This window comes from Balaenoptera borealis (genome assembly GCF_965194805.1).
Source record: "Balaenoptera borealis genome assembly, chromosome: 18".
NCBI lineage: Eukaryota > Metazoa > Chordata > Mammalia > Artiodactyla > Balaenopteridae > Balaenoptera > Balaenoptera borealis.
The window spans coordinates 71255762-71277381 of NC_138877.1; the positions used below are offsets into that span (position 1 = coordinate 71255762).

The following is a 21620-nucleotide window of genomic DNA, read 5'->3' on the forward strand; positions in this document are numbered from 1 at the left end:
CATGACAATTTGTCAATTCTGTGTAAGTAGTATAAGAAACATCTATCTGACTTTTATGATCAGTGAGACAATATGCATATGTCTATAATTTTAGATTTTTGTTAAGACTTTATAAGAGGAAATAGAAAACTTAATTCTTTAGCTTGAACCAAATTAAACTGTAATTTTTGTAGGTCAAATATGGTTGAATATCAGCAATTGCATATAGTTCAGCCAAATATTTCAGAGAAGAGATTGGTAAAGAAAGGAGACGAATGCAACATAAAATAGAGAATATAGTGACATCTAGGAAAAAGAGGATGAGTTTATACGTATTGCTTATTGGCCATAATCAACTTTTATAAATGTCTTAATATATCCAATCACTTAATACCTTGGCTTACAAGTTTGGCAGTTATTAAGAGCACACCGAGACTTACAGGGACTGCTTTTCCAGAATGTGTAAGCAAGTGACCGCACCTTTCTCTTTCAAGATTAGTAACATTCCTGTCATATTTAATTTCTTGGTCAATTTTTCTTAGAAGTCTCCATAGAAGCAATGAAAGTTCATATTACTGGTTCTCCACTAACTAGCTGTATCACCTTGGGCGAGTTAAGATGATTTTTCCTGTGCGTATTTCCTCATTGGTAAAAGGGGGATAATAGTATCTATTTTACGAATTGTTTTGAAGAATACATAAGTTAATACATGTAAAGTGTTTAGAACAGTGCTTTGTAGATAGGAATTGCTCTTTAAGTGCTTGCTATTATTATTGGCCTAAACAATGTGTATTTTCCTGTCAGAATCTTGATGGAGAGCCCTTTAAACAGCATCTAAAGGAACCAATTTCTTACAAATCAAATGTACACTTCTTAGTTGCTGTTCCTTAAAAAAATATTTTGTATTCAAGAAATGTTGCTCTGGTTTTACAAGCACTTGTAGTACTCAGATGTTCACACTGGCTATTTGTTTTTACCCAGCTCTCAGGTAGTAAAAAATGATCAAATCCTGAAACTGTTACTTTTCCCGCTACTAAGCCGCATCATCAGGCCAAGCTGGTGCAGCATCTATAATACTCCCCAGCTTGCCTCCTCCCAGACGCTGGAGGGGCTCGGGCAAGGTGCTCTACAATCCAGTCACACTCTGTATTTCAATTTTACCCGCAGAGTTCTCCCCCTAATTCACTCAACAAACTAATTTGAGCACCATTACCCACTAGGTGTTTCATGTTAAGTCACTGATCTCAGAGCAACCACAAAAGAAGTGGCATCTCCATTTTATTCAGATTCTCAATGGTGAAGAAACTTGCCTAGGATCCTAGGATGTCTCAGTTTGCTAGGGCTGCCATAACGAAATACCAGACTGGTGGCTTAAACAACACATTTATTTTCTCATAGCTCCAGAGGATAGAAGTCCAAGATCAAGGTGTTGACAGGTTTGGTTTCTCTTGAACCTTTCTCCTTGGCTTGCAGCTGGCCCCCTTCTCCCTGTGTCCTCACATGGTTTTTCCTCTGTGCAATTATCCTTAGTGTCTGGGTGTCCAAATTCCCTCTTATAAGGACATCAGTCAGACTGATTAACTCACCCTAATGGCCTCCTTTTAACTTAACTTTGAAACGGCCCTATCTCCAAACAGTTACATTCTGAGGTACTGGGGATTAGGGCTTCAACATATGAATTTTGGAAGGGGACACAATTCAGCCCATAACTCAGGGTTATTACATGGCTCAGATGGGATCTGAACTAACATCTGCCTGGCTTGAGGAAATTCTCTTTCAACAGGGTGCAAGATGCCCTGCAGAGATTTAGACTTGAGGCTGGGAAAGTGGTCATTTAGGCAACATTTATAGGATTCCTGCTAAATATCAGGAATGGGGTATATACGTCAACAAAATAGTTCTTGGTTTCAATAAGTTTACAGTCTACTGTAAACTACTGGGGTGGGGGAGACAAAAATTGAACAGGCGATTATATTAATTCCGGAAAAAAACATTTTGGAACAACAGTTCTGGGGATTACTTTACACACTGAGGAAATGAAAATAAGTACTTTGTCAGGATTATCCCTGACAGAAAATTAGTTGTGACTAGGCCAAGTGAACTTGGCTACTGGGAACCCATCTGTTTGGGCAAGAACATAGCTTTGCTAAAAACTGATTTCTAGTCAGTCTTTTCACTGATTTTGAATCTAGTTTCAACAGTCCAAATTTGAACCAATACGTACTATAACGCTATCATTTATTAACTCCTAGTGGTAAGTACTTTGCAAACAGTACCTCTGATCCTTGCTTAAAACCGTCTGCAAGACTGGCTTTATGCCCCCTCAGTTTACAGATGAAGAGACGAACTCTGAACAAATGCGACTTGAACGATAAACATCATAACGTAGTTCGGTCGGGATCTGAATCTCAGCCCGAGGGTCCGAGCCACCGTCTACCCAGGTGCTAATCTGGCAATTAGTTTGTTATTTCTGACCTACATGCCGTGGATTCCTAAATTTTACATGCCGGAGAAGACTATGTTTCAAGGGTTAAGATTTTAAATCGTGTTACCACCTAGTTACCACAAGTTACCGGACAAATAAATACTTATTAATTACAAACACCAATCAAAGGGTCCATCTTTCACGTGTAAAACAATATTTAGTATTAAGAGTTTTCACAAGTGGCGGCTCAGTGGGAAGAAACTGATACCGGTAAAGCACCTAGAAAACTGTAACCTCTGAAGGCAGACGCTTTGCGTATGGGTTCAACATTTAACCGCAACAAGATGCCAGCGTGGAAGAAGCAGGTCGCCGACACGACATAAACACGAATTCCGAACCACTCCCTCACTTCCGGAGTGTAACAGCGCAGCGGATATACATCACGCGGGAAGGCGGGACTTCCGCCCTGCGCGACGTATTAAACGGAAGCCGGGAGGCCCCATTTCGTTTGGGTTTACGCGCCCCCCACCGCCAGAGGAGACCCGGGTTGCCTGAGAGACGTCTTTTGGCTGTTTATCTCGCTTGAGCTGTCCCCTCACCCTGGTCGTCTGTTAGGAGTGCAGAAATCTGGGCCAAAGCCCTGGGCGAGACGAGGACCTGTTCCTCTATGCCTCCGACTTTCTCTGGTCCCGTCTTTCTTCGGCGAGGCCGTGTCAGGTTCTGAGAAGTGCGGTTTTCACCGGGGCCGGTTTCCCCTGGAAAGCTGTGCGCTCCTGGTTGTTTTCAGTCTTCTCCGGGTGGGAGCTGGGGGAGCTCTTCTCGGGGTCCGGGGCGGTGGTGCAGGCCCTTGTGGAAGACTTGGAGTGAAAGGTCTCCCGCGATCCCGCCCGCGAGACGCGCTCCGAGGGCACACCTCGCTCATGGGAGTCCAGGGGCTCTGGAAGCTGCTGGAGTGCTCCGGGCGGCAGGTCAACCCGGAGACGCTGGAGGGGAAGGTGCTTGCCGTGGGTATCCTTTTCCGGGCGTCGGTGCCAGGGATGCATGATGGGCGCCAGGATTTTGCTCTCAGTTCTCCAGGGGGCGCAGAGGGGCGTTGTTAGGCTGAAGGTCTCACCCAGGGGGATAGCTATAGGGTCTTCTTTGGGATGTTTCCTTTCTTTTCTTTTCTTTTTTAAATTAATTTTTATTGGAGTAGAGTTGATTTACGGTGTTGTGTTGGTTTCTGCCATAAAGTGAATCAGTTATATATATACGTGTATCTACTCTGTTTTAGATTCTTTTCCCATATAGGTCATTACAGTGTATTGAGTAGCGTTCCCTCTGCTATACAGTAGGTCCTTATTAGTTATCTATTTTATATATAGTAGTGTGTATATGTCAATCCCAATCTCCCAATTTAACACCCCCGCTCCCCCCTTTGCTTTCTAAGTGTCTACTTTCCCCTGGCTTTGCAGTCACACAGCTTTGGATTGGAGTCTTGTTTTATCACTTAGGGGCGGTGCTTTGCGCCTGTGTATGCGTCAGTTCTCTCATCCGGGAAGTGGAGGTGATAATAGTCTCTGCACACAGGGTTGTTGTGAGGAATGAAGGGGTTATTTAAATGAAAGAAGTATAGAATAGTGTCTGGCGCTGCTAGTATGGTAAATTTTAAATCTGTTATCCCGACAGGGAGGTCAGCATGGAGAAAACGAAGTGGACTTCCGACCAGTAGTTTTGCCTGCTGTCCTGAGTCTTGCTTTATTTATGTATGTTAGAGGAAGAAAAGTGTGGGCAAGTGTTTGACCTTTTCTTTTTTTTTTTTTTTAAAGTAACTTTTGTTATCTTTTGTTATGTGTTTTGGAATAGGAAATTCGTATAGTACAACACTGAAAAGATTTCAAAAGGTCTGCAGTGAATTATTTTCTTCCCAGCCTCTATGATGGACATTTTAAGGACTGTTGATTGTGTGCATGTTTGGCTGGTTTTGTTTGTGCCTTTGGAGTTTAATGTTTTTCTTCATTACCAAAACATGTGAAGGCTGTTTCTGACATTTTGATCTTTTTATTCATTAAGCAGTCTTCATTTTCTTTTTCTTTTCTTTCTTTTTTTGAGTGTCTGTTGTGTTCCAGAAGCTGGGGGTACCTTACACCAGTTCCCTAAGTGGGAACCTATGAGCCTAGGATCTCCACTCGGAGTGGAGGAGACAGTCATGTAATAATTACTGTCCCGTGGTAAATGCACTGTCAGAGGATATGGGGATTCAGTGAAAGGAGCCGTTGACTTTAGTATGGAGACAACTTATACATAATGGAGCGTTGATAATTTTTTAAATAAAGTAACGTGATGATGATGATGATGATGATGATTGTGTTTTTTGCAATGTGAGTCATCTTGAAATACATCCGTAATGAATTGTGGCTTAAAAGTTTTATGCCAGGTAGCTTGTGGGAAAGTTTTTTTAAAGCACAAGTGCTATTGCTGCCCTCTAGTGGTTTCTCAAATTACTGCTTTCTGAAGATTTTCTTCACAGAACTATCAATATATATTGTACATGTGAATGAAAGCATTTTTCAGTGTCAGGAACCCTTAAAACTTCAGCAAAGATTTAGATCAGTTTACGTTGCAGCCCGTATGAGGAATTATAATTTGTAAAACAATTGAGATGTGATGTGAAGTTCAGCATTCTGATTTTTTAGAAAGTTGTCCAAAATAAAGGTAAAGAATTTAATTTAGATCATCTATTTTCAGATGACTCAGAAACTTTTTTGGGACATGAAGTCATTTTCATGGGGTTATTAGGCTTTTCTGAAAGAATGAATTATTAAAAGAAGACTGTCAAAGGTACTGTAGTTACAATGGTAACTTCATATATACGTATATATATATGCATATATACATATATGTAAAAGGAGACTAGTTGTTTGCTGTTCTGTAATTGATTTTGCTTTGTTTCATTTTCATGGGAATTCCAAGTCAAGTATCTGAAATATATTCAGGTTTTTTGGTTTTATTTGTTAATGAAGAAATTACTCATGACATACGAGGTTCATAATTTATTCTTGGATCCCTAAAATAATTTGGTCTTTTTACCATTTCTAGATGAGTGTCTTGTTTACTTATGCAATCTAAGTGTTTGTGTCAAATAATAAATAATTAATAATTAAACTTTTGTCTCTTATGGACCTTAACATTTGTAAAATACATTTAACTCTATTAACAAAATCTTACAGTCTCTTTAGGCTTTGCATACTAATAGGGGTTAATTAAATTTTACATCACCTAACAATAGAACTAAAGTAATTTATTTTTTGTTTCAAAATGTTACTGGTCTTTTGGGTCTCATCTGTAAAATGGTTTTTGGCTTGGCTGCAAATTTAACTTTTCCAGTCCTGGGATAAATTTAATGTTGCCTTTTATAAACTTATTGAAATTAGACAAATTAAATTATGGAAATATTTTCAGCTTGCCTAATTCTGCATATTTCTTTTTTAAGAATTTCAAGCTGCGGGAATTCCCTGGTGGACTAGTGGTTAGGACTCTGTGCTTTCACTGCAGAGGGCAAGGGTTCAATCCCTGGTCGGGGAACTAAGATCCCACACGCTGCACTGTGCGTCCAAAAATAAATAAAATTAAAAAAAAAAATTTTTTTTTTATAGTATATCTTTATTGAAGTATAATTGCTTCACAATACTGTGTTAGTTTCTGTTGCACAGCAAAGCGAATCAGCCATTTGCATACACATGTCCCCACATCCCCTCCCTCTTGAGCCTCCCTCCCATCCTCCCTACCCCACCCCTCTATGTCATCTCAAAGCACGGAGCCGATCTCCCTGTGCTATGCTGCTGCTTCTCACCAGCCAACTGTTTTTGCATTCGGTAGTGTATATATGTCGATGCTATTCTCATTTTACCCCAAATTCGCCCTCCCACCCCATGTCTTCAAGTCCATTTTCTATGTCTACCTCTTTATTCCTGCCCTGCAACTAGATTCATCAGTACCATTTTTTTTTTTAAGATTCCATGTTAGCATACGGTATTTGTTTTTATCTTTCTGACTTGCTTCACTCTATGACGGAGTCTGAGTCCATCCACCTCAGTACAAATAACTCTATTTCATTTCTTTTTATGGCTGAGTAATATTCCATTGTATATATGTGCCACATCTTCTTTAGCCTTTCATCTGTCGATGGTCATTTAGGTTGGTTGCATGTCCTGGCTATTGTAAATAGAGCTGCAATGAACATTGTGGTACATGACTCTTTTTGAATTATGATTTTCTCAGGGTATATGCCCAGTAGTGGGATTGCTGGGTCATACGGTAGTTCTATTTTTAGTTTTTGAAGGAACCTCCATACTGTTCTCCATAGTGGCTGTATCAATTTACATTCCCACCAACAGTGCAGGAGGGTTCCCTTTTCACCACACCCTCTCCAGCATTTATTGTTTGTAGATTTTTTGATGATGGCTATTCTGACCGGTGTGAGGTGATACCTCATTGTAGTTTTGATTTTCATTTCTCTAATAATTAGTGTTGTTGAGCATCTTTTCATGTGCCTCCTGGCCATCTGTAGGTCTTCCTTGATGAAAATGTCTATTTAAGTCTTCTGCCCATTTTTTAACTGGATTGTTTGTTTCTTTGATATTGAGCTCCATGAGCTGTTTGTATCTTTTGGAGATTAATCCTTTGTTGTTCCATTTGCAAATATTTTCTCCTATTCTGAGGGTTTTCTTTTTGTCGTGTTTATGGTTTCCTTTGCTGTGCAAATCTTTTAAGTCCCATTTGTTTATATTTGTTTTTATTTCCATTACTCTAGGAGGTGGGTCAAAAAAGATCTTGCTGTGGTTTATGTCAAAGAGTGTAAAAAAAAAGAATTTTAAGCTGGAACGCTCAACCCTGGCTGAGAATTGGCACTACCTGTGATTAATTAAAAAAAAAAAAGTCCAATCTCAATCTCTATGATTTAGAATTTTAGGTGTACCTATGTTTAGCAATCTGTGTTTCAAAAGCTTCATATCTGGTTTCAGAGGACAGCAGAGTTGAGAGCTACTGATCTGAAATTATATTTTTCTCTTTGATTATAACATTTGAAGGAATGGGCTAAGTAGAAACTTACTCCATCCGATACAACGGTGTAGCAACCAGAAACAAGCCAATTAGAAATATTTACCCAGTAACAACACCATTGACCCAATACAGAGCTAAGCCAATGCCAGATCCTACTTCCAGGATGGATCCTTTTCTGACCACTTCTCATCCTCCTCACCACTGCATTCTGCTTTCAGTCGGGCTGTTGTAACTAGTTTAAAGCTGGCTTCCTTATAGTTTATTCCTCACATGTCCACTGAGGTGATCCTTCAGTCACATTCTAGAAACCTTCCAGTGACTATATACACCCATCACTTCCTCTTACTGCTCCTCTGGCCGTGCACCTGCCATGTTGTCCTTAAACGGAAGCCTGCTTCTGTCCCAGGGCGTTTGCATTTGCTGTACCTCCTGCCCCACTGTTTTCTCCCTCGTTCCTCTTGTTTGTTCGTTCAGGGCTCCGTTACTTCTTCCGATAGGACTTCCCTAACTAAAGAGCTATTGACCACCAATCACACTTTTGTCCTTTTACTCTGCTCTATTTCTTTCTTGGCACTTACCAGCAACCTAATGTATTAGACGTCTATACTTGATTTTCATTGTCTTCCCCATTAGAATGCAAGTTTCTCAGGGGTAGGGGCCCTATCTGTTTTGTTCATAGCTGTATTGTTCACTGTTCTATCCCTAGGATCTCAGATATGCCTGGCACCTAGTAGCCCTCAAATATTATAGGAATGAATCTAGTAATAGCTTGCTCTCCACTAGTTATTTTTTATGTAATGTTTATTAAGTTAATTGTTGATGGGCCGAATTTTTTATGGGAGTAACTAGGTAATGTACATTCATTTAAATATTCAAGCATTCATCTCATTTGAAAGCAGGTCTTCGTTGCCTCTTGTGTGCTCTGAGAGGGAGAGCAGTGCCCAGCAGTGTGGTTTACACATGTCATGGAGCTCACAGTCTGGATCCCCCCAACTGCTTGTGAACTCCATTAGGGCAAACGCTTTGTTTTGTCCAGTACTGTATCCCCAGTGCGTAGAAACATTTCTGCTATGAAATAAGCAAGGTGGTTTTGAATAGGAGGTCTTAGTCTCGGCTGAGGGCGTGACCCCTAGAGTGAGACCTAAGAGTAGGGGATCTCTAGGCTCAGAGAGGGAGGGGCTCTTTCAGGCTGGGGAAGGAGCAAGGAGGAGACCCTGGAGGCAGGAAGGAGCTTAGCGATTTCCAGGTTTTGAGAGAAGCCCAGTGGCTCGAGCTGAGCCAGGAGAGGTGAACAGAGGACGGATCATTCAGGGTTCGTAGGCCGTGGGAAGGACTTTTGGATATTATTCTAAAGGCAGTGGGAGCTTTCCAAGGGTTTTCACTACAGGTCTGTCGGTGAAATCTAACATAGCAGTTTCAAGATAGATTAAAAGGTAGAACTGATAGGACCTGGCAATGGCTGGGTGGAGGCGTACATGGGATGGTGCTCAGGGTTCTGGCTTGGGTGGATGGGAGTGACATCCACTGAAATGGGGGCGTGAGCAGCCTGGTGAGAAGATACGGAGTTCAGTTTTGATCGTGGTAAGTCTGAAACGGCTGAGGCATCAAGTAGAGATGTCAGCGAGGCCGTCCGACCTGGGGTCAGGAGAGCGCTCTGGGGCAGACGCGCATGTGTGGAGCTCGGTGCTCTGTGGGCTGTGGTATGGGGGGCGGACGTCACCTGGGTAGCCGGTGCAGACAGGAGGAAAGGGGGGGGCCCGAGGGCCATCACTGCCGAAGTCAGCGCTTTATTGGTGGGTCAGGGGAGCGGGCAGAGGGCTGTGTCCCTCTCTTATGAACAAATAGAAAATAATCTGTTAAAGAGCATTCTTTAGTAAATTTTAAAAATATAAGAAGACTCCAAGAAGGAAAAATTAGGTAATCACATCAGAAGACAACTACTCTTAATATTTTGATGTCTGAACTTCGAGTCTTTTTTTATATTTAGCATATTGCATATGTTATAAAATGGAATTATATTTTCCATACTTTTGTAACCTGTTTTACTTCCTTTAATAATATTTTGTGACTCTCTGCCTCATGTGCTTCTGCGACTTCCATTTTTAAGGGACCCTTGGATTCCAGCAAATCACTATATCATAATCTAATTTAAAAAAAGACCTGTTGGAAAACTTTTATTCTTAGTATTTTCATTATTATAAACAAGCCGTCTTATAAGTAACTCTTATTGTAAGTCTATGATGATTTCTTGAGGATAAATGTCTGGAATTGGAATTCTTACATAAAATAGAATGCAAGTTTTGAAGTTTTTTTTGCTATGAATTGCCAAATTGTTCTCCAAAAAAGTTGTGTTAATTTACTAAAATTCCATACAGATCATTAGTTTTTTTTTTTTAAAGAAGCACTTCTTTGCGATGAGACTTTTTAAAGGAGACATATGTCTATGTAAGATTTTAAAATTCGGAATGTAAATAGTGATAACAGGGCCCAAATAAAGTTAACTGATTTTAGGTAGATTCCATCAGGGCTAACCATTTTTCAGTTTCAAGTGAGTTGTGATGAGTGCTCAGTTTTAATGTTTGGGTGGCATCAGACATGAGGAATTTGAAATTGTGAGGGTGAGGGAAGAAATTGCAAAGTGTTTTCCATTAACAATCCTTCTAGATATTAGCATCTGGTTAAACCAAGCACTTAAAGGAGTTCGGGATCGCCACGGGAACTCAATGGAAAATGCTCATCTTCTTACTTTGTTCCATCGGCTCTGCAAACTCTTATTTTTTCGAATTCGCCCTGTTTTTGTGTTTGATGGGGACGCTCCACTACTGAAGAAACAGACGCTGGTAAGAGTCACCTGTTGTGTTCTTCGTGCGTTCTTAGAGAGAAGGAAAAGTTCACATACAATTTAAATTTCCTCCTTAGAATTTTGGAAGTCAAGACTTAACTTCGACATATATCCAGTTTAATTCAACTTTTAAACATTTATCTTGAGCAAACACTTTTTCTTTTAAAAGAGGTTTGTTTCTGAAAGTATATCAGAGGTGCAATAATATTTAACTTTTAATAAAACTACTGAAGTTACAATAGAGAGTTTTCCCTTTAGAGTGTCTTCTTAGGTGTTCTACAGTTAAACTTACACAACGTTATAGGGCAATTTATCTCAGTTAAAAAAGAAGAAATAAAAAGAATGTTTTGATATTTCTGCCTTGTATTAAACTGTAAGCACCGAGACTATTCCATTTTTCCCTGTTTTGGACATTTCTTACAAGATATTTCTATACATTTTAGGATTTCTTATGACATAATCTTGGATGTGGAAGGACAGAGTTACATACCAGTAATGTATTTTTATAAAAACTAATATCGGGAATTGGTTTTGGCTTAACAGTGGCATTTTAAAGAAGAAATTAGTTAATTATTGTAATAATCCCTTTAGGGAAGCATTTACTTACTTGTATATCATTAAGTTTTAGGCTTCTTAAGGACATTAAAGGACATTTAAAAGAAATTGAAAGTAAATTAATAGCTTCCCAAATATATTGTATGATAACCAGCCCATTAAGTACTCGTTAGTTAGAAACTCTGGGTGTCCTTTCCACAGCAAAAACCTGAAGGTATTCACTCATACGGTAATTAGGAGAAGATACCAAAACAACTGTAGTCTGAAAACTCAGACAAACCAAATTCTCTAGGGAAAAAACCCACAGGAATGTTTTTGATATACTAATACCTTGAAATAAAATCCTGTATCCTTTCTTTTCACAGGCTAGAAGAAGGCAGAGAAAGGACTTGGCAACCACTGACTCCAAAAAAACTACCGAGAAGCTTTTGAAAACATTTTTGAAAAGACAAGTTATCAAAACTGCCTTAAAAAGCAAAAGGCAAGAGGGGAATTACATTAATTTTAAAGATTAATTTAAACATTTAAAATTTTTGCATCAGATTCTTGTGGCTGCCTTTCCCTAATGAGAGGAATCAATGGGGTGTCCATTTGACCTAGTTGACTGAAGTTGTGAAAACTCTCTGTTCTGTGAGAATCAGCTCTGATCACGAGAAAGGCAAGCTGCCGCGTTGCTTTTGCACGTTTTACTCTCAGAACGCTTTTCTTCACGCCGAGACCAGGTCCCCTCTTTCTGGAGGTTGCTCTCTCGTCCAGCGGCCCGGCAGCCGGGCCGGCAGGGGCCGAACCCATCACCCCTGCGTTTCCCCTTTTCTGCTCCTTGTCAGCGTTTGTGTGATCACTGGGGAGTATTATTGACTCTCAGAATACTGTTTCCTGTGATCTCTGCTGAAGTCTCTGTGTACTTTTCAGGGAGGAAGCACTTCCCAGTCTTACTCAAGTTCAAAGAGAAGATGACATCTATGTTTTGCCACCTTTACAAGAGGCAGAGAAAAATAGGTAAATGTTTTAACTACTTAAAAAATGTTATTGCTGTATTCAGACAGATTTAAACCTTTCTGTTTTATCTATATAATAAGGCATGTGGGAATTAATGCATCTGAAATACGCATTCTCGACACCTTTTAGAATATTTTTTAAGACCAAACTTTTTATTTACTACCTTTGTGTTTTGGTGGTTTGTGGTGGTTTTTTTTTTTCATTCTCTGGAGCCTGTGCTAGCACTGTTCATTTAGAATTCGTGGAGACGTGGATTCTGGTTTTTCTTACACTTCACTGACACCAGCTGTCTCTACCTGCTTCTCAGCCCGGTGTTTTCTCTCTCACGCCATCACTAAAGTCTGCACACGACGTCCTCCCTGCTAAATCCAGCGGCTGCTTTGCATTTCTCAGCCTGATGTCTGGGACCCTCTCTGGCCACTCTTCCTCGGGCACCCCTGTGCGCTCTTCCCTCCGGCTAGCCGTCAGTCCTCAGCGGCTTCTTTGGTTGACGTGCAGGTGGAGGGCCAGCTTGTCCTTCCCCCACTCCTTTCCCGGGGCTCCTGTGAGGCCACACAGCTTGTGAGTTACCGCTGCGGCCATCATCGTGTCTCCAGGTTACCGTCCTGGCTTCCACACTTCTGTCTGTGTCTCCATCTCTGATCGTACCCTTCTGCGGGAACCCCTCCCTGCCAAGTCCAGTGTCTGGCTGGTAGTGTAGAACCTGCTAAACCCAAATCTGACGTTGTCAGTTCCTCGCTTAAAGCACTTCCTAGATTCTTCCTTCTCTAGGATAAAACTTCAACCCCTTAATCAGGCAGTGTAACTGCAGGAGATTTCACAAAGCTCCTGGGGTGAGGTGACCCCTAATTGCAGCTCCGGCAACCTGCTCTGCCCTGGTGATGGGAGATATGAGGTCATGTTATGATCGCTCGCTTACAGGTGTCCCCACCAGACTGTGAGACCGAGGACGGCACACTTCTTGCCGTCTTACTCACTGTTGTAGCTCCCGTAACTAGCAGCACCTTGCACTCAAGAAATATTTTTGTAAGTTGTCATTAAATCATAGATATTATAAACGTGTGTTTGACTTTCAGTTCAGAAGAGGAGGATGAAAAAGAATGGCAAGAGAGAATGAATCAAAAACAGGCATTACAGGTATTTAAATAAATTTTGAATTCAGGATTCTATTATTTGAAATGAATAACATGCAAATGAATAATTTTAATGAGGTAGTATGGATTTATGAATGTTCTTGGTAAAAAATAAAGACAGACACCTTCTTTACGGGCTGTGCATGTGAATGTATGTACATATAAAATACACACAGACTTATATGTATGGAATTATGCATATCTCGACATCCAAAGTAAGCCATCTTGCTTTTACAACCAACCAATAAATAAATAGAAATAATAAGAAATGCTTGTATAAAAATATGGAAAGCCTATCACCCATGAATAACTTCTAGTAACATTTTGCTGTATATTAGTACCCCTCCCGCCCCTGTATAGTTGAATACCTGTGTTTGTGTGTGTGTGTGTGTGTGTGTGTGTGTGTGTGTGTGTGTGTGTGTTTGGGTATGTGTATGTGTATCAAGGGTATGTGTGTATGTATATATTTATGAAGATGTATGTTCATGCACAGGCTGTGGTACCTATTGCTGCGTAACTTAGTGCTGTGAAAACAGTCTTTTATCATCATCATCTTCTCTGTTCTGGGGGTTGATGAGCTCAGCGAGGCAGTTCCCTCTCAGTGTCTCCCATGTAGGTGCAGTCAGACGGTAGCTGGGGCTGGAGCCCCTCAAAGACCTCCTGCCCTGTGTGCCCGGCGACTGACGCTACCTGTCAGCCAGAACCCCCGCCCGTGGCCTCTCCGTGTGGCCTGAGCTCCGGCACAGCGTGGCGCTGTGTTCCCGGGGCAGGAGCCCAAGAGGCAGTGCCAGCAGGGCCCGCGCTGCCCTTTCTGGCCAGCTGTGGGAGGTGCGCAGCCTTGCTTCCACGGCGTGCTGTTTGTTCCCTGGCAGCTGGCTAGGGCCAGCCCCCACTTACTGGGAGGGGAGCTAGGCAGCAGGAGCGTCAGAGAACCGTGCACAGGTTGCAGAGCCACCGCCACGCGTATCTTAACGCACAACTTGCTTACAGGTTGAGGTGGTGCTGCATGTACAAGTTTTTGAAATTTTTTCCACGTTTCTCAGAAGAGCGGGTAGCATTCTTTGATTCCCAAGCTCACCGTTTCTTGTACGTTCACGTTATTCTGGTATGTCTGGTAGAAGACTTTTGAGCTGAAACTGCAAGATTCTTCAGCTTGTGAAGGTCCTGCATTATTAATGCAGCAAGTGAGCACAGTCTTGGTGAAGACCGTGGACCCTGTGGGCAGAAAGACTTGCAGTTAAGTCCAGGTCTCATAGCTCACTAGCTGTGAGATCTTAGACAAATCAACTTCTCCAAGGCTTTATTTCCTTTTTTTTTTTTTGAACAATAATATTGATGCTTTCCTCGTAGGGACGATGGGAGCATTCCTGAGGGAAAACATGGGAAGCTCTGAGTGAAATGACTGGCCTGTCCTAAGTGCTTGCTGGTTTACACACACACAACATGCATACATACAAGAGAGCAAATTGTATTACTTTATCTTTACTAATGACTACTTTTGATTTTAGGTTAAGAGCAAGACAGAGCTTATCTAACTAAGGGGACTGTAAATAGTGTTCAAATTCATAAGGTTCATCTCTGCCTCAGGGTCTTCGCACTTGCTGTTCCCTCAGCCTGAGATGCTCTGTCCCAGAGCAGGTTTTTGGGTGTCTTTTGTGTCCGTGCTGGCAGGTCATTATTTCTAGGGGGGTCTTCTCTATCAAATAATGTTTTTTCTCTTTCTGTTCTTCTAATTAACTCTCTTATCAGATTAACCTGCATTGTTTTCTCATTGTTATCTTGTTCATTTATTTTTTTATCATGTGTCTTCTTCTGCTCCTAAGAGTTAGGGACCTTAGCTGGCATGATCTCCGTAGTTCCTTAGCACCTAGAACAGTGCCTGGCAAGTATTTTTTTTCTTTTGAATGAATGAATGAGTGAATGGATACATTCCCTAATCTGCCTATTCACTTTGATGCCTATGGCAGATAATGTACAACTGTGTTTAGCCTATTGTAGATTATGCAGAACTCTGTTTATGATATAAGCACTGAAAAAAATCTGTCATGGTGAATAGAATTAAGTGTATAAAGTGTAAATTTCATGGTGTTACGTTTTACTCTTTACAGGAGGCGTTCTTTCAGAATCCTCATGCAGTAGATATTGAGTCTGAAGACTTTAGCAGCCTGCCCCCTGAAATAAAGCATGAAATCTTGACTGATATGAAAGAATTTACCAAGCGGAGAAGAACATTATTTGAAGCAATGCCGGAGGTAAACTATACAACAGCGCATTAATGCTTAGAATTAAGAATATCAGCAAAATTTTTCATTAGAAAAAGAAAATTGATAAGCATTACTTATACAATATACGTTTACAGCAAACGGCATTTGTGTATCTCCGAGAGCCTATGAAACATGCATTTATAAGTTTGAACTTATAAATACTTAATCAGAGAAGCTTTTCTTGATTTTCCACCAAGACCAGGTGTTGTCTCCTGCTCTGTGTTCTCACAGCACCTTGTAGTGTCTCTTTAGATTTTAGCACCCAAATGTGCCTACCCTGCTCCCTCTGTATTTTTAGCACTCAGCTCAGTATCTTTCACATAGTAAGTGCCTAGTGTATGCTTAGTGGTTCAATTCTTAGGTTAGTTCATAAAAGTTATTTTAACCCATAATATACATTGTAGAATATTAACATGTTTTGATACGAAAAATATGAAAAAGGCAGGAGCTGTTTCTTTTCCCATCACTCCTTTCTGCTTTTCCACGAAGAACGTGAACATAGGAAAATGCTAAGGTGTACAGAAATGATATCCAAAGGACAGAAGTAAATTTATTTTTGTTTCAGGGGAAACATCCAGGTTCAGTCTATCCATCCAGCATTTTGTTTCTTGAGTGTAAATGGATCTCTGGCTGGTCTTTGAGGAAATAGAATTTGGATTATGTAAACAACAGTGGGAAGGATGGGAGAAAGAGAGGCAGTCCTGATGGTTTGCTCCATTTTTTCTCTTTCTGCCACCACAGAGCCTCTGGGATGGGTAGGCCAGGGTAGGATGGCACACAGCTTGTTGGATCCGTCCCTCTGGTAGCTAAAGGAAGTTCTAAGTCATACAGGCTGGACCTTTGCATTGTCTGAACATTGGGCAAGTGCAAAATTGATAATAGTAGTATTGGTAAGGAATAAGAGTAATAATCGTAATAGTAATAGGAGCAATTTAGTATAAGGCTTGGCAACCTGCTTTTTTTTTTTTTTTTTAATAAATTTATTTATTTTATTTATTTGTTTTTGGCTGCGCTGGGTCTTCGTTGCTGCGTGTGGGCTTTCTCTAGTTGCAGCGAGCAGGGGCTACTCTTCGTTGCGGTGTGCACGCTTCTCATTGCGGTGGCTTCTCTTGTTGTGGAACACGGGCTCTAGGCACGCGGGCTTCAGTAGTTGTGGCACGTGGGCTCAGTAGTTGTGGCTCGCGGGCTCTAGAGCGCAGGCTCAGTAGTTGTGGCGCACAGGCTTAGTTGCTCTGCGGCATGTGGGATCTTCCCAGACCAGGGCTCAAACCTGTGTCCCCTGCACTGGCAGGCAGATTCTTAACCACTGCACCACCAGGGAAGCCCTGGTAACCTGCTTTTGACCCCAGATCTACCACTTACTAGCCATGCGGCTCTGGAGAGGTTACTCAAGCTGTTTAAGTCTCAGTTTCTTCATTTGTGGAATGGAGATAGTGACGTCTGTCTCATCGGTGGTTGAGAATAAAATGGGATAATATATTTAAAAACACTTAGAAGAATGTCTTACTCAGGAAATGATTTATAAATGTTAAGTATTACTAATAACTGTGATTGCAATGATTTATTGTGTGTCTTTTGTGGACCAGGAACTGTGCTGGGCACTTCACTTGCGTTCTAAAAGATTGTCCGTTTAGCCAGAATCAGCATGTCACAGTGCCTGGCACGCATCACATGCTCAATACATGTTTTTTGAGTAAATGATGGAATCATAAACAGTACCCATGATTTCCTTTCTTTTGCCCAATTCTTTTTGTTTGAAAGATTATCCTTTAACAAAGCAATTATAGCTTTTTCCTACTATTCAAATTTTACTTTTCTAGTATGAAAGTACCACCAATGGAAAAAATCAATTGTTCTTTATCCCCTTTGTGGGAAAAGGATGGAAATATGGGAATACTATCTGTATTTAATATAAGAAATCATTTTATTTATTTATTTTGCCTTAGGAGTCCAATGACTTTTCACAGTACCAGCTCAAAGGCTTGCTTAAAAAAAACTATCTAAACCAACACATAGAAAATGTCCAAAAGGAAATGAATCAACAACATTCAGGACAAATCCAAAGGCAATATGAAGATGAAGGAGGCTTTTTGAAGGAGGTAGAGTCAAGGAGGGTGGTCTCTGAAGATACTTCACATTACATCTTGATTAAAGGTATCAGGTACCATCACTTATTTGACGGTTAAAAACCAAAAATATGTCATGTCTCTGAATTCTGTAAGCTACCACCCCCAGATAATATGAATGAAGTCCTACTTAATTTATTGACTATAATTATTATTAATGCAATAATAAATGTATATAGCTATTAATGTATTAAGTAGTATCATACCAACCCACTTTAAAATTAACTAACGAATTAACTCTTAGTTGCTGATTAAATGAGAATTTATAAGTTCATTTATGAGAACCGCTATGCTCTTATTCATCTAACTAGAAGCATGTTGTCACACTGTAAAACTACATAGTGAGAATATTTTAATTTTTCTCAAGGTATTCAAGCGAAGAAAGTTGCAGAAGTGGATTCAGAGTCTCTTCCTTCATGCAGTGAAATGCACAGCAGGTCTTCTGACTTGAAGTCATCTTCGTGTGAAAAGCTGGAGCCAAAGGAAGAGCCTGACGCCTCCCCTCCTTCCCCGAGAACCTTACTGGCCGTGCAGGCGGCCCTGCTGGGCGGCAGCTCAGAAGATGAGCCAGAGAGTGAGACCTGCAGGCTGCGCCATGAGAGGCGAGCGCCCGCCACCGCCCGTGCGGGTTCTGTGTCGCCGCTGACTCTCTTGGCCATTCAGAGAGCTCTCGATGACGATGATGAAGACGTGACAGTGCGTGCCAGGAGCGACGTGCGGACAGGAGGGGCAGGCGCGAGAAAACCGAAACCGCTCCAGAGCAGTTCTGATGAGGAGACTGAGGAAGGACCTAAAATGAGAGACGGGGAAGGAGCGCCGTTGGCAGCAGCGTCTCACGCAGCCAGTGTGAGCCTCGCAGAGGAGCCTGTGACCAGCGCTGATGCCGAAAAAGAGCGGACAGAATCGGCTCACTTACCGAGGACTGCCTTTTGTCAAGGCAGCGACTCTAGCGTGCCAAAAGAGCAGATGCCGTCTATTCCCCCGGTGAAGGAAGCCTTTCAGACAAGCGGTGAGGCTGCAGTTAAGGATGGAAAAGAGTCAGTTCCTTTGGAAAACACTGTGGTGCTACCCAGGGATGCACCTGGGCTCCAGAGCGGACCAGAGCGGATACCGACACCTCCGGCAAGTCCAAGTTCCGTGTCAAGGAGTGGAACGTATACCAAAGTGCTTGAGCTACGGCAAGGTCTTCTTCTTCCACCTGAGAGTAAACATGACACCTCTGTTCTTTCAAGTGATGACGAAACAGAATCTGAAAAAAACCCTGCTCCTGAAGGCACCGTCAGTTTGCAAGAATCGAGTGATACGCTAAGTGTCCCTTTAGAGACAATAAGTGACTTAGGAAACGTGACATCTGTTAATGCCAAAGAGCATGAGAATTTCTTGAAAACCATCCAAGAACATGAGACCGTTGAATCTGCAGGCCAGGGTTTAATTTCAGTTCCAGCGTCCATGGAACCAACAGAAACAGACTCTGAAGAAAGTGAATCTGACGGTAAGTGCTTGTGCTCTTTTAGAGATAAAGAAAAGTAGGATTCGCATCTGCAGGAACCGAGAGGTGCTTTAGTGTAGTCCAGATCCACATTGTTCAGGTGGTGAACTAGAGGCCCAGAAAAGTCAAGTGACTTTGCCAAGGACACACAGCTAGTAATGGAATCTTGACCTTTGCTGTTTGGCTACTCTTTTCGTTGTTGTTTTTAAAGGGAGGGAGTGCCCTAGTTGGAGAAGGTAAAGGTGAGTTTCCCTTTAATTTTTTAACTTTTTATTTTGAAATAATTAACAACTTTTAAAAAGTTGAAAAAGTATCTCAAAACATTCTATTTCCCTCACCTAGGACCTCAGTGGCTGGCATTTTACCACATTGGCTTTATCATCTCTCTCTCTCTGTCTCTCTCGCTCTCTATATGTACACATGTATATTATATGTCTATATCTATGTATGCTTATGTACCATCAATCCTCATTTTTCACAGATTTCAAATCTGCAAAATTGCCTACTCACTGAAATTTATATCTAACCCCAGAGTCAGTCCTCATGGTAGTGTCTTTGTGGTCGTTTGTGGACATGTGTAGAACGGCCAGAAACTTGAGTTGCCACGCGGTTCCCGGGTGAGGTTGAGCCAGGGGGACACTTGGCCTTCTTGGTTCAGCTCCCCTGCAGAGGTGACCAGAGGGTGGAGACGGGAGAGAGCAGTGCAGTGTAGACCAAGAAGCTCTGGCTCTGGGGCCACTGGATGGGGTTTGAATCCCAACCCTGGCACCTGTTCCTGGGGCTGTGTATACACCCGTGAGCTCACGCGCGTATCTGCAGTTCTTCTCCAGCATCCCAGATCTCATTCTGCACTCTGCCGTCTTTATAATTTCCCTGTCTAACAGTGAGGGACCTTCTGCCATCTTCAGTGTATTTACTTATTTGCTCAGTCTCTGTGTGTATCCAGCTCCCAATATCACTGGCCTCCTCCTTGGTCCTGGCTGTCCCCTTGGTCCCAGCCCCTCCGTCCTGAGTGTGTCCTCAGATCCAGACTCCTCCCCCTGAAGTGAAGGAAGGGAATCAATAAATGCTTTTTAAAGAGAAGAAAGGACATCAAGGGAGGAAGGAAAGAAGTGGAAGAGGAAGAGCTATTTCTTCTGTGTCCTTATTCAGGATTCTTTCTTCTGTGTCACAGCGTTATTCTTTGCTGTGTTCATAGTGAAATAGCATAAAAACATTTTTAAAAAACTCCATGATTGTGTACACACCCTGGTAGTTCTTTTTGAATTTCAAAACAATATTAGTTAACTCAGAGGACGTTTTTGTATAAAGCAAATGTGCAAATGTTTGAGAGCGTGGTCCCTAATTTCAGAGACAGTGCCAGTGTGTCTAATTGAAAAGGCTTATTTTGAAGTTACAGGCACTTATCAATAAATTTATTTAATAACAATATACTATTGTTACATGTTTTCTGTGACATTTAAATCTCTTCTTTTTAGGGTAAAACATTTTTCAGGATAGTTTGGAAAGCTCTTGATGATTTCAGGGTAATTTAAATGTTTTAGTTATAGACAAAATGATCTTATTATTTTGGTACAGGAAGTTTCATCGAAGTGCAGAGTATAAATAGCAGTGATGAACTTCAAGCTGAGTTACACGAAGCTTCCAGACCTCCCTCTGGACAAGGTGAAGAGGAACCAGTAGGAACTGAGAAGCAAGAAGCCACAGGTGACTCCCAGGGCCTCCCGAGAGACAACTCTGAGAGGGAGGCCGTGGACATTGAGCCACCTGAAGAAACTGAAAAAGACGCAGACGACTTGCTCAACGAATGGCAAGATGTTGACCTGGTAATAACGTGACATCGTGTTTTTACTCATTGCTGAGGAAGCCAGGTTAAGTAGCTTCTGAGTTTTTAAGGAGCTGCTGGATGAAGGCATAATAGCTCTTTGCACCCATCTTCTTACTCCTGCTGACATGGCTCCTTTCTTGTGGAGGTTGCTGGCTGGGATAGTGTCCACTTCCCGTGTGGGTTAGTGAGGGAACTCCAGAGGTATTACAGACTTGCTCAGAAATCCAAGCGGAAACCTGCATAAGGAGAAAAAGCTTATTGGTAACTTCAGTCAGACTAAATACAGGCTTTTTATAACCAATGAACTTAATTGGGTTATTAATAAAATTATCTACAAACCAAATTATCTTATAGGAGGAGCTGGAGACGCTGGAGAGCAACCTTTTAACACAGCAGAATTCACTGAAAGCTCAAAAACAGCAGCAAGAACGGGTCGCCGCTACTGTGACGGGACAGATGTTCCAGGAAAGCCAGGTAGGTGTACAGCTTGGGTGTCCTCGAACAATACCTACCGACATCTTTCCTTAATCAGACTCCCCGAGGACTCGTGCGTTAAGTTACCTGTTTAAGCACTGCCCCCGCTTCCCGGTGGAGGCCAGGTCCCGCATTCCAGCAGCGGTCATCGCGTGTCTGTACCTCTTCAGGAACTTCTTCGCCTCTTCGGCATCCCCTACATCGAGGCTCCCATGGAAGCAGAAGCTCAGTGCGCCATCCTGGATCTGACTGATCAAACTTCCGGAACGATCACTGACGACAGTGACATTTGGCTGTTCGGAGCACGGCATGTCTATAAAAACTTTTTTAATAAAAACAAGTTTGTAGAATATTACCAGTATGTGGACTTTCACAACCAATTAGGTAAGACTTCAGAGGACGATTGCTTTCTGAAATTTACCTTCAGAATTTGTAGTATGAATTCTTTCTTTCCAAGGAGCTA

At 41.7% G+C, this 21620-nt stretch overlaps 1 protein-coding gene across 4 annotated transcripts in view; it reads left to right on the top strand.

Moving 5' to 3' along the window:
* Positions 1-63: 63 nt before the first annotated feature.
* The window catches only part of ERCC5 (ERCC excision repair 5, endonuclease), a 31081-nt gene continuing 9524 nt past the window's right edge, over positions 64-21620 (top strand). The window contains exons 1-11 of one of the 4 annotated variants that reach the window (XM_082366083.1): positions 64-3412; positions 10112-10287; positions 11210-11325; positions 11757-11843; positions 12920-12980; positions 15085-15228; positions 17187-17394; positions 17734-18858; positions 20434-20681; positions 21038-21157; positions 21328-21541. In XM_082366083.1, coding sequence (XP_082222209.1) covers positions 3325-3412; positions 10112-10287; positions 11210-11325; positions 11757-11843; positions 12920-12980; positions 15085-15228; positions 17187-17394; positions 17734-18858; positions 20434-20681; positions 21038-21157; positions 21328-21541 — 2587 coding nt within the window. In that variant the 5' untranslated portion in view covers positions 64-3324. Of the gene's footprint in view, positions 3413-3469; positions 9029-10111; positions 10288-11209; positions 11326-11756; positions 11844-12919; positions 12981-15084; positions 15229-17186; positions 17395-17733; positions 18859-20433; positions 20682-21037; positions 21158-21327; positions 21542-21620 lie in introns of those variants that run through there. The other 3 variants (XM_082366080.1, XM_082366082.1, XM_082366081.1) reach the window with 3 other exon arrangements.